Genomic DNA, 15,995 nt, shown 5'->3' with positions numbered 1-15,995 from the left:
ACACGAGTTTTTATGAAATGTTTTTTTTTCACATTTACAGTATACAGTTGACATTTTTATTTTGCTATGCGTAGAATATCTTGTTTTCTATCCTTTCACCCCCCCACCACCACATCCCCTTTCAAATTGCTGCTGTGGAGTGCAAATTTCTCCATTGTGGGACGAATAAAGGTTTTCTGATTATGATTATGATACCCATCTATTATGCTTTGAATACTTTGTTTTCAGTTGAATATAAAGTCAAAGTCAAAGTCAGCTTTATTGACAAATATGCTAATATGCATGACATACAGCACAGATGAAATTAATGTCCTCTCGGACCCGGCATGCAAGGCACTTATAACATGGCTAAAAAGACATACAATTGACAACAGACAATACATGTAATTGCTGAATGTAAAGTGAGGTAGTGTTCTCTGGAAAGTGAGGTAGTGACGTATGTAAAGTGAGGTAGTGACATATGTAAAGTGAGGAAGTGACGTATATAAAGTGACGTAATGTAGTAATGCAAAAACAAACAAGGGTTGAAGTGAGGTCTTGCAGATAAAAATGAGAAAGTAAAAAAAAATAGAGTTCAGGATGATAGTGCAGCATGTAGCGTGTACTCAGAGTTCGGTGAGTGTGGCAGTGGGAAGGGGCAGGCTGGGCAGGGCTGGGAGGGAGTTGAGTCTCCGGACTGCCTGGTGGCAGAAACTGTCCTTGAGCCTGTTGGTCTTGGCTCGGAGACTACGCAGTCTCCTACCCAATGGCAGCAGACTGAAGAGGCTGTGGGAGGGGTGGGTGGGATCGCCAGCGATCCTGATGGCTCTGCAGGTGAGGCGGGTGTTGTAAATGTCCTGAAGGGGGGGGAGAGACACCAATGATCTTCTCAGCTGTCCTCACGATGCGCTGCAGAGTCTTACGGCAGGACACGGTGCAGGCGCCGTACCACACGGTGATACAGCTGGTCAGGATGCTCTCGATGGTACCGTGGTAGAAGGAGGTCATGATGGGGGTCGGGGCTCCAACTCTTTTGAGCTTGCGGAGGAAGTACAGGCGCTGGTGGGATCTCTTGGCCAGTGATGCCATGTTGTGGCTCCAGGACAGGTCTTCGGATATGTGCACTCCCAGGAACTTGGTGCTGCTCACTCTCTCCACTGCAGCACCGTCGATGGTTAGTGGAGCATGCTGGGGGCGCACTCTCCTGAAGTCCACAACAATCTCCTTCGTCTTCTCCACATTCAGACGGAGATTGTTGTCCTTGCACGACGTGGCCAGGCGGCTGACCTCGTCCCTGTAGGCTGTCTCCTCGTCATTGTTGATGAGGCCCACCACAGTTGTGTCATCCGCAAACTTTATGAAGAGGTTGGAGCTGGGTGATGATGGTGAGCAGTCGTGCGTGAGCAGAGTGAAGAGGAGGGGGCTCAGCACACACCCCTAGGGGGCTCCTGTGTGTGGAGAGCAGTGGAGATGGCATCATCGGTCGAGCGGTTGGGCCGATATGCAAACTGGAAAGGGTCACGGTTGGGGGGGGGGGGCAGCCTTGATGTGGTTCATAACTAGCCGCTCGAAGCACTTCATGAGGATGGGAGTGGGTGCGACTGGGCGGTAGTCGTTGTGGCAGGTGGGGGACGACTTCTTAGGGACCGGGATAATGGTGGTGGCTTTGAGGGACGTGGGCACAACAGCCTGGCTCAGAGAGGTGTTGAAGATGTCCGTGAAGACATCTGTGAGCTCCTCAGCGCAGTCTCTCAGAACACGGCCAGGAATGCCGTCGGGACCCGGGGCTTTTCGTGCGTTGGTCCCTCTGAGGGCTCATCCGCAAACTTTATGAAGAGGTTGGAGCTGGGTGATGATGGTGAGCAGTCGTGCGTGAGCAGAGTGAAGAGGAGGGGGCTCAGCACACACCCCTAGGGGGCTCCTGTGTTCAGTGTGATGGTGCTGGAAGTGTTGTCTCCAACTCTGACTGCCTGTGGTCTCCCCGTCAGGAAGTCCAGCAGCCAGTTGCACAGGGAGGTGCAGTTTCTGCCACCAGGCAGTCCAGTTTGCTCAGTTTGTCGGTGAGCTGTAGGGGGATGATTGTGTTGAATGCTGAGCTGAAGTGATGAACAGCATTCTGACGTAGGAGTCTCTGGTCTCCAGGTGGGTGAGCGCTGTGTGGAGAGCAGTGGAGATGGCATCATCGGTCGAGCGGTTGGGCCGATATGCAAACTGGAAAGGGTCATGGTTGGGGGGGGAGGGCAGCCTTGATGTGGTTCATAACTAGCCGCTCGAAGCACTTCATGAGGATGGGAGTGGGTGCGACTGGGCGGTAGTCGTTGTGGCAGGTGGGGGACGACTTCTTAGGGACCGGGATAATGGTGGTGGCTTTGAGGCACGTGGGCACAACAGCCTGGCTCAGAGAGGTGTTGAAGATGTCCGTGAAGACATCTGTGAGCTCCTCAGCGCAGTCTCTCAGAACACGGCCAGGAATGCCGTCGTGACCCGGGGCTTTTCGTGCGTTGGTCCCTCTGAGGGCGCGCCTCACGCTGTCCTGGGACAGTGTCAGCACCTGTTCGCCGAGAGGTGGTGGGCTCTTCTGTGCTGGAGTGCTGTTGTCTGCCTCGAAGCGGGCGAAGAAGTCATTCAGCTGGTTCAGCAGAGTGGTGGAGTTTTCGCAGGTCTGTGGAGAGGGCTTGTAGTCTGTGATCGTCTGTATCCCACGCCACAGGTTCCTGGTTTCTCTGCTGTCCCTGAAGTGGTTGGCGATCCTCCTGGAGTGCTGTCTATTGGCCATCTTGATGCCACGTGACAGGTTGGCCCTGGCTGTCCTCAGGCCCAGCTCATCGGCAGCTTTGTAGGCAGCGTTCCGAGCCCTAAGGAGCCTGTGGACTTCACCCGTCAGCCATGCCTTCTGGTGGGCCCGGATGGTGACAGATCTGGTGACAGTCACGTCATCCATGCACTTCCTCATGTAGGAGGTAACAGAGTCTGTGTACTCTTGGAGGTCTGTGGTGTTGTAGGTGGCCGCTTGTCTGAACATGTTCCAGTCGGTGTTGGAGAAGCAGTCTTTGAGTGCCTCTGACGACCCATCAGGCAACACCCTTCACTGCTTCTTGACTGGTTTGACGACTTTTACAAGTGGCCTGTATGTGGGCATTAACATAATAGTGGAGTGGTCCGAAGCTCCTAGGTGGGGGTGGGGGTAGGCTTTCTAGGCTCCTTTGTGTGTGGTGAAAACATTGTCCAGAATGTTGTAACCTCTAGTTGGAAAGTTAATGTGTCCATGGAGTTGTGGAAACACGCTTTTCGGGTTGGCATGGTTGAAATCGCCAGCCTGGATAAGGAAAGCATCTGGGTGGGCTGTTTGTTGCTCGCTGATGTGCTGGTAGATTTCATTCAATGTCGCGCTCCTGTTGTTAATTGAGCTCGGGGGGATGTAAACTGCTACCAGCAGTATGGCACTAAATTCCCTCGGCAGGTAGAATGGCCAACATTTTATGACCATAAGCTCCATTAGTGGTGAACAGTGTTTGCATACCACAACAGCGTTGCGGCACCAGGCATCACTGATGTAAACACAGAGTCCCCCGCCGCGAGTCTTCCCCCCCTCGACGAGCGCTCTGTCTGCCCGGAAGCTAGTTAGCTGGGCAAGCTGGATGGCATTGTCCGGTATGCTGTCGGTCAGCCATGTTTCCACAAACACAAGGACACAACACTCACCCACGGTCTTGGAAGTTGAGCGGAGAAGTCTGATGTAGTCCATTTTATTGTCCAGCGAGCGCACGTTAGCCAGCGTGATGGTAGGAATGGTCGGCCGGTGGGGGCAAGCCGCGAGCCTAGTGCGGATACCTCCACGCTTTCCCCTCTTCTGTTTCCTCATACAGCGCTTGTGGCACCTCCAGTCAACCTCTGGGTTGAGTGCAGGAGTGGGGGTCGGTGGAAGAGTGGGGGTCAATGGACGAGCCGACTCCCTGAGCAATCTATGCTTGCGTAGCACTTCTGCTTCAGCTGGTTTTGGTTTTAAAAATGAACTGCCGATGTCGATCAGAACCTCACGGGAGTAGGTAAGCCTCGGGTGCAGCGAGGCAGACGGAGATGAACATTTACACGAGTGAGACAAACACAATAAACACGAAAAAACCAATTTGCCGGGAGAGAGAGGAGCCGCTGCGTGTGCACGCGCCGCCATCTTGGAAAAAAAAGTGCAAAATAGTCCGCAAATCACTGTATTCTACCTGACAGACATTTTCCACAATGTCCTAAATTCATTGAAATTGGAGCTGTATATATTCAAGTTAAGCTCCTTGCAGATTTTAAATTTCCCTTGCTGTCAATTAGTAAGTAATCAACAAGGTGTCTGTTCAGTGCCTGTTGGAAGCTGGGATCGGAGCCAGCTTCCACAGAAATCACAGGGGCGAAGATACAGTGGATTGATGGATGAACAATGTACATAAGTCATATGCCCATCTGCTCACATTCTCTCACAGACTGGCGCTCCAAAACATTCACATCCATACTTGGCAGAGAAGCTGTGTCCCATTTCTCCAGAAGGAATAAAAATGTATTTTCATGCTGCCTCTCTGAACCACAACAAAGAGGACTTAAATCCCTTGACTAAAATCCCTGAAAACTATATTGAACCATGCATGAGAATATATGACCACCTCACAATTCAATTATGGATATAATTCAGGAAGCGACAATTTGAAGTGATTCCATTGATGATCAATGAATCTCAAATTGTTGTATTTGTTTTCATACATTTTTCCCCACACTGCATGATGATTTTAATACAAAAGTATATTTACAACATTATTTGCAATGTTACCACATATTGAACAGAAACTTTAAATAACTATTTTTTTCTCCTTTTTCGAGAGCGAAACTAAAATATAGAACACTAACGAAGTTCAGAAAATGCATATTCCTCTCAAAAATGCTCACTAACCAGTACATCTATGTTAATTAGCAAATGCTTTTTTACAAGTCTAGACAATCCATCGATCTCACAGATAGGTAACATCATTTTGCACATTACACAGCATGATTATTGCGCAAGTGTGCCTTATGCCATTTTAATCAGTCACACATCTAATCACTTGCCTGGACCCGTTTACCTGCCAGTTGAGAAAAAAGCAGTAATGACTAAAGGTCAACTAGTTTTTACCTTGATTTGATAACCTCATAGCTTTGCTTATGGTATGGCTTTCAATATATATAAAATTCCTTGTCTCACCCCACATGGGTGGTGGCTGGCCCCCATTTGTTTTTTTTAGCTCGGGTCCTCTACCAGAGGCCAGGAAGCTTGAGGGTTCTGCGCAGTATCCGTGCTGTTCCCAGCACTGCACTTTTCTGGACTGAGATATCCGATGTTGTTCCCGGGATCTGTTGCAACCACTCGTCGAGTTTGGAGGTCACGGCCCCGAGTGCTCCGACCACCACAGGCACGACTGTCACCTTTACCTTCCAGGCTCTCTCCAGCTCCTCTCTGAGCCCTTGGTATTTCTCGATTTTCTCATGTTCCTTCTTTCTGATGTTTCCATCACTCGGGACCGCTACATCCACGACAACGGCTTTCCTTTGCCCTTTATCTATGACCACAAACAATATCTGGTTGTTTGGCCATTACCATCTTGTCGGTCTGTATCTGGAAGTCCCACAGGATCTTTCCTCGGTCATTCTCTACTACCTTGGGAGGCGTTTCCCATTTTGACCTTGGGGTTTCCAGTCCATACTTCGCACACATGTTTCGGTAGACTATGCCAGCCACCTGGTTATGGCGCTCCATGTAGGCTTTCCCTGCCAGCAATTTACACCCTGCAGTTATGTGTTGGATTGTCTCAGGTGCTTCTTTGCACAACCTACACCTTGGGTCTTGCCTGGTGGGGTATATCCGTGCCTCTATGGCTCTGGTGTTCAGGGCAATGCTCTTGAGCAGCCAGGATGAATGCCTCATTTATTCTCTCATTTTGAATGTATTTATTCTTCAATTATCCAAATCATTTATGCTAACAGAGAGCACCGACACACTTGAACCTGCGGCAGTCGTTGCACAATAAATTATATATGTCAATCCCTGGGTTGTACCAAAACCAGCCCCAAAGCAGCAGTTTTGCACGTCTATGTGTGTGTGTGCGCGCGCGCGCGCGTGTGTGTGTGTGTGTGTGTGTGTGTGTGTGTGTGTGTGTGTGTGTGTGTGTGTGTGTGTGTGTGTGTGTGTGTGTGTGTGTGTGTGTGCGTGCGTGGAGGGAAAAACACATGAATACGATTGATTCTGTAGAGAAGTTTGGATGACTTAAGATCTAATGTTTGCAGGACCAGGGGTATCCAAGAGTGTGACTGAGAGCAATGCAGTGCAACGGCATGTGTCACCTTTCATATTATTTCATCCAGTCATGAAAATATGTACAGTAAAGTCTCGTTATATCGATATTCTCGAGAGTTAGAAAAAATGTCGATATAACCGTACTGTCGATATATCCGTCCTGCGCCGAACTGCATTAACAAAAGCCGCCAAGAGAGGGCATCCAAGCACCATATAAGAAATGGAGCTGGCCATGAGCTCGCCATTTTGTGCCTCTTCTCTTTTTTTGTGTGAGAGATGTTCCCCCAATGTTGCCTCAAAATGGCACATATAATTCTTTAATCGATTGCAAACATGTATGCTTTCCTCTTCAGAACTATTTGAATCATATTCATAACTGGATGTGTAACAAGAAAGCATATTATCCGAATCTGAAGCCATTGTTTGGATTCACAAGCAATGCAAGACGTCTTGGCGTGAAGTCATTTTTATTGGTGTTTTGCATTTGAATAAAAAGTGACATTGGTTATCCTTTAATACACAGTATGGAATGTCTGGTAATTTTCAAAATAATCACACTTCAGCAGACAAAACAAGAAACGTTGTTGCAAAAAACGATTGCATTCATATACAGTGGGCATGCACATAACACAACAGGGAAACTGCAACGCTTACATCTTACTGTATTATCGATGAGAAGGTTTCTTCAGCCGTCATCTGTACAAAAGTGAAGGTTTCGGACGTTTCGCCTCCTATCCAAGAGGCTTCGTCAGCGAACTAAAGTCTGACTGGTCGTATCGGCCCCATTTATATATCTCTAATATCCCTTATATATCCTTAGGGATATATAAATGGGGCCGATACGACCAGTCAGACTTTAGTTCGCTGACGAAGCCTCTTGGATAGGAGGCGAAACGTCCGAAACCTTCACTTTTGTACAGATGACGGCTGAAGAAACCTTCTCATCGATGGACCACTCCTGTACGACTGAGAGCTTACACAGTCTTACTGTATTATGTATGCAATTTAAAAAAGTCATCAATCTTCTTCTGCTTCCCATTTTTACATTTTAACATAAACACTTCAATCTCGTCTGCTACACACGAGCTAGCGTCTGAAAATGAAAATGGCCAACCAAGTCACGTGACCAAGTCGACCAATGGCACGACCGATGGCGTGTATCAATATAAACGGCGGGAGATGAAAAAGAGCACCGTAGTAACCGGATTATCGTAAAAACCACAAATCGTACTAAACGGAACTAATTATACATAAAAAGACTAGAAATGTGCACTGGAAATGAAAATATTCGTAATGAGCAGTATTATCAATATAAACGATATCGATATAACGAGACTTTACTGTATTTTCCTGATCCTGGACCTCCTGCAAGATTCAAATAATGAAATGAAGAAGCACAGGCTTCTTTTTTGTTTTTTTAATTGTGCTTAACTTTACATTGATAAAAAGTTAAATCCATGATACTGATTTTGTAAACTCAACGCAGAGCACGTTCAAACAGACAAAGCTGATTATTTTACACATCTTCAATAAAACAAAACAACCAAAGAAAAATCTAAAGTGTTTGTGTCCAATGAGCACCAGTTGCCATCAAGTTGGTACCTTGTGTCAAACTAAATAGAATACAATGATGTGAAAATCGTTTTCGGTCAATATTCAATCGAGTACACTGCAGACACATTTAATGATCATAATGATAAGTTATTTGGGTGGGGTTCTAATGTGATTGTAAATGGTTGGTTAGTCTTTGTGCCCTTTGAGTGGCTAGCAAACAGTTCAGGGCGTCCCCTGCCACTTGCGCAACAACGACTGCCGCAGGTTCAAGCGTGTCGGTGGTCTCTGTTAGCATAAACGATTTGGATAATTAAAGAATAAATACATTCAAAATGAGAGAATACTATCTCAATATAATAAGACTGACTTGTCTTTAAAATGGGTTTAACTGTGTCCAAGTTGAAAAGGTTGTTCAAATCATTCCATTCTGTTTTAAATATGTTTTCGTCTGTTACCAAGGAACGTCCACCAGAATTTTACTATTTGAAAAGTCTAAATATCCAGCACATGAAAACTTTACACCGTATACGGCACTTAATTACACCTTGGCTCACGTTCAACGTTAACTTTTCTGGCACAGCTAAAAACAGTTTAACACCAAAATCATAACAAACCCAAGTGAATCATTGTTTGTTCTCACTAGCACAATAAGCGCATCCACCGGGTGTGGGTGTGCCCCTGATGGAGGAAAATTAATCAAAATGCAAAACAGGTTCTCGCTTAATTTCACTGTGTTTATGCTAATATAAATCCATTTCTGTAATACTCTGCTCATGTGCGTGTAATGTGCATTGAAATAGCCATTTAGCAGTTCTGAGCAATGTCATGGCCAGGTGGGATGTTTGTAAACCAAAATTTGCAAGTACCAGTAATTAAAAAGTTAAATGTAGAAATGCTGGTGGGAAATGTAATTTGGAATTCAGTACTTGATTGAGTTTCTGAAGTGGTCTTCTGCTGGATTTTTCACAGTGCAACTGTTGAGAAGCCATAAGTCTGCTTCTGCCGGGTCATCTGGGAAAAAAATAGAGTTCATTGTTCACACATTTGGTTTTTATCATGAAATATTTGATTCAAAAAGGAATACAGACCACACTTTTTACAAACACTTTGGTGAATAAAAATGTTATTGATTTCATTGTATTGCATATAGCATGCAGCATGCTTGGCCCTCGGTTGTGTGACTTCACACTTGAGTGGTCAGGGATTCCAAACAACCAAGTATTTAGATCCAAGCAATTAAAAGACACATTTTCGAAAATTCCCATGAGCTCCCTTGCATTCAAAGATACACTAAAACCGAATGAGGAAACTAACAAGCAGGAGAGAAACAATGTAATGAAACCACTTCACCCTGTAAACACTACGATTGGCTGACAACCAGTTCAGGGTGAGCCCCGACCACTGCCCTAAGAAACCTGGGATAGGCACCAGCATGCCCGAAACCCTCATGAGGATACGCAGAATAGAAAATGGGGAATGATGGATGGATGGATGGATGGATGGATGGATGGATGGATGGATGGATGGATGGATGGACTCTGCAAACAGTCATCAGTATCATAGCTGTGTATCATAGCTGTGTCCGGCGCCATGTCTGGACATTAGGGATATATAAATGGGGCCGATACGACCAGTCGGACTTTAGTTCGCTGACGAAGCCTCTTGGATAGGAGGCGAAACGTCCGAAACCTTCACTTTTGTACAGATGACGGCTGAAGAAACCTTCTCATCGATGGACCACTCCTGTACGACTGAGAGCTTACACAGACAGACGTCTGCAAACAGAATTATTTACTTTTGACATTGACTCATCATTTATTTTGGCAATATTTTCTGCAATTTGCCGTTCACTTTCACTGATTGAGGAGGAACAGTGTGGCTTTCGTCCTGGCTGTGGAACAGTGGACCAGCTCTACACCCTTAGCAGGGTCCTCGAGGGTGCATGGGAATTCGCCCAACCAGTCTACATGTGCTTTGTGGACTTGGAGAAAGCGTTTGAGAAACCGTGTCCCTCGTGGAGTTCTGTGAAGGGTGCTTCGGGAGTATGGGGTACAGGAGTGCCTGATACGGGCCGTTCGGTCCCTAAACGACCGATGTCAGAGTCTGGTCTGGAAGTCGGAATCGTTTCCAGTGAGGGTTGGGCTCCGCCAAGGCTGCCCTTTGTCACCGATTATGTTCATAACTTTTATGGACAGAATTTCTAGGCGCAGCCGAAGCGTTGAAGGTTTTTTTTTTTTTTTGGCCTCAGTATAGGATCTCTGCTTTTTGCAGATGATTTGGTACTGTTGGGGCCTTCAAATGGAGCTCTCCAACTCTCTCTCGAGCGTTTCGCAGCCGAATGTGAAGCGGCTGGGATGAGAATCAGCACCTCCAAATCTAAGACAATGGTTCTCAGTCGGAAAAGGGTGGAGTGCCCTCTCCGGTTCTGGGAGGAGATTTTGCCTCAAGAGTCTTGTTCACGAATGAGGGTGTGAGGGAGCGAGAGGTCGACAGGCGGATCGGTGCGGCGTCTGCTGTGATGCGGGCTTTGCACCGATCTGTCGTGGTGAAGAAGGAGCTGAACCAAAAAGCAAAGCTTTCAATTTACCGGTCGATCTACATCACCCTCGTCTATGGTCAGAAGCTATGGTTTGTGTCCGAAAGAACGAGATCCCGGACGCAAGCGGCCAAAATGAGCTTTCCGTAGTGTGTCCGGGCTCTCCCTGACAGATAAGGTGAGAAGCTTGGTCATCCGGGAGGGGCGACAAGTCGAGCCACTTCTCCTCCACATAGAGAGGAGCCACATGGAGTGGCTCGGGCATCTGATTAGGATGCCCCCTGGATGCCTCCCTGGTGAGGTGCATGCCACACTGGCGGTAGACGACCCAGGACATGCTGGAGAGACTATGTCTCCCAGATGGCCTGGGAACGCCTCAGGATCCGCCAGGACGAGCTAGAAGAAGTGGCTGGGGACAGGGAAGTCTGGGCCTCCCTACTGAAGCTGCTGCCCTCGCGACCCGACCCCGGAAAAGCGGCAGAAGATGGATGGATGGATGGATGGATGGAAGAATGGATGGAGATTCACTGCTTCGTGGATGACACCCAACTCTAGCTCTCCAGCAAACCCGACACCTCTCTTCCACCTTCATCCCTTTCACTTTGCCTCTCAGAAATTAAATTCTGGTTATCCATAACTTCCTCAAACTTAACAGCGAAAAAAACTGAAGTTGTCCTGGTCAGTACCAAATGTACCCTACACATCGCAAACTCACCATTACCACTTCAACCGTGTCCGCTTCCCTTCAGGTCAAGAGAATGGCTGTCATCCTCGAGAGCTCACTATCTTTACACTCCCATATAAATACCATAACTCGGTCTGCATATTTCCCCCTCCGTAATATCAATCGCCTCCATCCCTCTTTCACCCCTCACACCGCTGCTATCTTTATCCACAGTCTCGTCACCTCCCATATCGACTATTGAAACTCACTTCTTTTCAGTGTCAATCAAAAATTTCTCCATCAACTCCAACTAGTCCAAAATTCCTCAGCCCGGATCATCACTAAAAACCCCTCCTTTCACCACATCACCCCTGTCCTCCAGCAGCTCCACTGCCTCCCTGTTAAATTTCATGTTATTCAAAATACTTGTTTACATTTAAACCATCCATTGACAAACGTGAATCACACCTCTGAAGATGGAGGACACTGATTCGCTGTGGCGACCCCTTGAAGGGGAAAGCCGAAAGGAAAAGAAGAAGATATTGTGGCAAAAAAATGTGCAGCCAGGCTATGAACAACTCTCATGTCGTATCATGCCTTGACAACAAAGATAACCAATTGGTGGTTCGAAAGTTCGTTTTTTGTTCTCCACATCAGTGTGTCAAATTTACTTGCAATGAATCAGCATGTAAGTACGCTTATTTTGAACCAACTTTCATCACTTTGCTGCTGTGAAATGTAAATTTCTCCACTGTGAGACTAATAAAGGCAAATCCAATCCAATCCAATCCAAACTTGAGACGCTGTGATTAGGGAATCTCTGGAAAGTCCGATTTGCATAATGTTTGCATAGGTATGGGGGTATAACCAATGGCAAGTGGGTGATTTGCTCAGTTTTTGCATATCATGGCCATTGGGCAACTGCAGATGTACGCAAAAAAATGTTGATTTATGTGATGGCAAAAACCCCTGTGGGTAAAGACAATCATCCTGGAATTTGTGAGCATTTCTGTTCTTTAAAGAATTTGTTGCTTGTGAATTATTACGCAAAGAGGACCCGAGAAGATGCGGTTTCTGTCATTAGTTTAATTGTCATTTTATGTATCAAAGATTCAAGTGGTATTGGTTACTTGGCAGCGGTATAAGTGAGGACTCCAGTTGAGGACTAATACTGATATCTGTGTCAACTTCCATGATCCCCGCTGAAATATGTACAAATCTCAAATTGTCATATGCAATAAATAACTGTGACATTTTGCAACAATTTTGTTACCCTGTTAACACTGATTTGAGCAATAACTGAACAAATATTTGACTGATTTCAAAACGTTTAGGTAAGAATGTGATGTAATATTTAAATATTTATTTGGTTGCTCTGTCTTTACAGCCTATCGAGGGAAGAAGTAACTCGAAAAATGAGTTTGACCCCATGCTGTAACTCATTATTCAGCATCTGTAGTGTGCTGTCTTGGTCATTTCTAGGACACCACACATAAAAAAGAACAGTAAGCATACACAAATTTGGTTTTGTGTGTGTGTGGGTACTTGTGCGTGTGCGCGGGCGTGTGCGTGTTTGTGTGTGTGTGTCTGTATTATTCATATATGTGTTGCGTCACACGTGTGTATGATTTTGAAGTGCGCTTTTCAACCCTTTCATGTCTTTCAATTCCTTGATCTCCTTGATGTGCGTCAGGTATAAAAGGAGCTGTCGCGGGACAGAGAGATCGGGCGAACCACGGGGCAGAATCATATCAGACTCATCTCGGACTCACGCCCGGCTGCCGCCGGGCGTCGGACGGACATAACGGCACGACTTGCTCGACTCCACGCCACGATCAAGCTCTGCGCGTCACCTGCCTGGGAGATCTGACAACGAACCTACTTACAAATAAAGAGAACCATCAAACTCTGGCGAGCCAGCCAGGAGCATTTTTTCCCTCCTCCTCAGCCCAATCAACTCTCCAAATGGAAAGAACCAGATTTCCCAGCCGCCCGTGAACCCGGCATCTTCACAGCAAGACCCCTCAAGCCGAGCTCCCGATGGGCCGCCACCACCCGTGGGCGCCCTGACCCCACCGTGAAACCTGCCGCACCCTGATGGCCAACATCGTTCAATTCGCCTGGCGACTCTGCAACTAGCTGCATCGTATATGTCCACGATCGCACATCGTCGGACATCGCTTATGTCCACGATCGGACATCGTATATGTCCACGATCGGACATCGTCGGACATCGCTTATGTCCACGATCGGACTTCGGGAAGACGCTTCATGGCTGACTCGGCCGCCGACGTCAGCGTTCTTCCTCAGCGTACTGCAGAGCGCCATGGCAGCGCGATCATTGCCACCGTCGCCGATGACCGGCCTGTCCGTGCCCGGCAGCATGGCCAACCCCATGCACCTTCGTCCTCACAATCCCTCATCGATCCTCCGACTTGACTGATCCCAGCCAAACAACTCACGGTGAGAAGACCTTCCGGCATCGACTCGACGGCCGTGAGGAAAGTTTCCATCGATCGACTCAAACTGGCAGTCGTAGGGCACTCTTTGCCGTGCTCCTGTACAACGACTTCAGGCACCACGAAACCTCCTCAGAAACCACCCCACCGACGCCTGCCATGCCCGGTGACCGTCATCTTGCCTGGCCTCACCATGTCGCAGAATGACTTTTGTTTTTATTTCTTTTTCCTTCATCGCTTTCACCAACTTCGGATCCAGGAGGGGAGCCCTGTTGCGTCACACGTGTGTATGATTTTGAAGTGCGCTTTTCAACCCTTTCATGTCTTTCAATTCCTTGATCTCCTTGATGTGCGTCTCACCCTGACGCATAGCACACGCTTGAAAATTGTATAAAAGGAGCTGTCGCGGGACAGAGAGAGATCGGGCGAACCACGGGGCAGAATCATATCAGACTCATCTCGGACTCACGCCCGGGCGTCGGACGGACATCACGGCACGACTTGCTTGACTCCACGCCGCGATCAAGCTCTGCACGTCACCTGCCTGGGAGACCTGACAACGAACCTACTTACAAATAAAGAGAAACATTAAACTCTTTATATGTGACCTCATTCTTTGAAAAGACTTCTACAGAGCATAACAGGTAACTCAAATCCATGAGTGGTCTTCCTGCATGTGTTTATTTGCATTGATTGCGTCACAAAACGATATAAAAACGCAGCAGGCTGATAGTGAAAAAGCAACACCTGGGGTCAGACTGTGCATCTGCACCATGTACCGAAGGTCAGAACACATTTCAACTTCATACTCACTATGTAGATTGGAAGGAGAGGGTTTGTGGTGTGGGTGAATTGAAAGCAGCATCCGGATGGTTCGTTGGACATTCAGAAAAAAGCCAAATAAATAAAATGAATATGAAGAAAAAAATAAGACAGGAGTGGGCATATGTAGTAGTTACCAACCAAATACCGGTTTAGAATGAGGGAGAAAAAAATAATTTTGAGCTGTAACTATGTTATTGGTTTATCCACAGGTGTGTGATACACCTTGCAGAGATACCAATGAGACTCAGCTGCAGTGTCAGAGAGCATGGATATACACACACACACACACACAAAAAAAATGCGGATAAGATAATTTCCCCAAACTCGTAAGTATGCAGATGCACCCACATACAAACACAAAGTGTAAACTATGATTGTTTACTGCCTGATTTGCTGGAATTAAATAGACAGCTGTCTTTCCCACTTACCTGGATTTTTTTTCTGAAAGTGACTAAGGAAGTATCCAGGGTCCCACTTCACTGTGTAAAAAATGTTCCACAATGCCTCAGCATGTCTGTTCCACCATGTCAGAAGCATGGAAATAATAAAAAAAATGTGTACAATATTGATAAAGTTCCTAAGGGGCTTATTCTATGCAACTTGCCCGGGTTTCAGATAGTCCAGGCAAATTGAGAGCAGTCAGATCGCACATAGACATGTTTGAAAGGGAGCTCTGGAGAATCTACTATTAGAGCACTGTAAACCTTTGATACGGACTTCTTTAATTGCCACTGTCAATTATGGACCAAACTATACTAGAAGGCCAGTTTCTTTGGCTACTGAAATGCTTACAGCGAGACCTCAACTTACGAACTTAATTGGTTCCCAGACAGAGTGTGTAAGGTGAAAAGTGCGTATCTCAAAAAAGAAATTCCCATAGGAAACCATTAAAATGGGAATAATCCATTCCCGGGTTTCCATTAAATATACTTTTCAACTAAATAAGCCTTAAAACTACACACAACCTACCTTATCCGATGTATAATAAATGTGCTATTGTATTGTAATGAAAGAAATACACTGCACAGTATAATAAAGTCACTTTATTTACATTTGTGATGGTCATTGATGGCTCTTAATTGACACCTGTTGCATTCTGACTTCTAAGGTCTTACGAAACTGAGGCATCATATTATCATTCATCATGTTGATGATTCTTATAGCCTTTTCTGAATGGAACTGTTCAATAAAAGCCTGCACATGAACTGTTGAATGGCCTGTTTCTGCTTGTCCTCTTGAAGGCGAATCAAATTCTCTGTGTTGATGACCTCATTATGGTCAGCAACAAGCTCCTCGATGTCATCTGCATTCACTTCGAGTCCCGTAGGTGCTGGCAGAGATTTTATGACAACAAAAGGCGCGAGTCCGATGATTCCACGGACGCGGAATAAAACGCGACAATAGAAGGCGGGCGGGGCGAATAAAATGGTACACTCGCGTCTAACAATCACCTCGTCCAAAGTAAACTTTTGGAGCACAAGCAAACTTTTGGAGCACAGGACATAGCGATGCATTTTCGTCGTAATCATGTCACTGGTGAGGTGGCAGTGACTCGTTGAAATGAAATGAAATTGAAGTGTCGCGAGCGGCAGCCACGCCCGAGCTGTCAATTCGCACGTGACAATTTAATGTGACTATTGACACGCTGTTCCGGTGTGTGTGAAAACACTA

General features: G+C 46.4%; 1 protein-coding gene across 4 annotated transcripts in view; it reads right to left on the bottom strand.

Annotated features, from left to right (window-relative positions):
• cdkal1 (CDKAL1 threonylcarbamoyladenosine tRNA methylthiotransferase) overlaps nucleotides 1–15,995 on the bottom strand; it is a 304,188-nt gene that overhangs the window by 246,615 nt on the left and 41,578 nt on the right. For 2 of the 4 annotated variants that reach the window (XM_088999350.1, XM_088999351.1), the window contains one exon: nucleotides 8,767–8,851. The exons of the other annotated variants lie outside the window; for them this stretch is intronic. In XM_088999350.1, coding sequence (XP_088855476.1) covers nucleotides 8,767–8,851 — 85 coding nt within the window. The remainder of the gene's footprint in view (nucleotides 1–8,766; nucleotides 8,852–15,995) is intronic. 4 annotated transcript variants of the gene reach the window in all.

The sequence above is a fragment of the Hippocampus bargibanti genome, linkage group LG06 (assembly GCF_051943395.1).
Source record: "Hippocampus bargibanti isolate YZ-2025 linkage group LG06, ASM5194339v1, whole genome shotgun sequence".
Classification (NCBI taxonomy): Eukaryota; Metazoa; Chordata; class Actinopteri; order Syngnathiformes; family Syngnathidae; genus Hippocampus; species Hippocampus bargibanti.
This window is presented reverse-complemented; position numbering and strand designations above follow the sequence as displayed.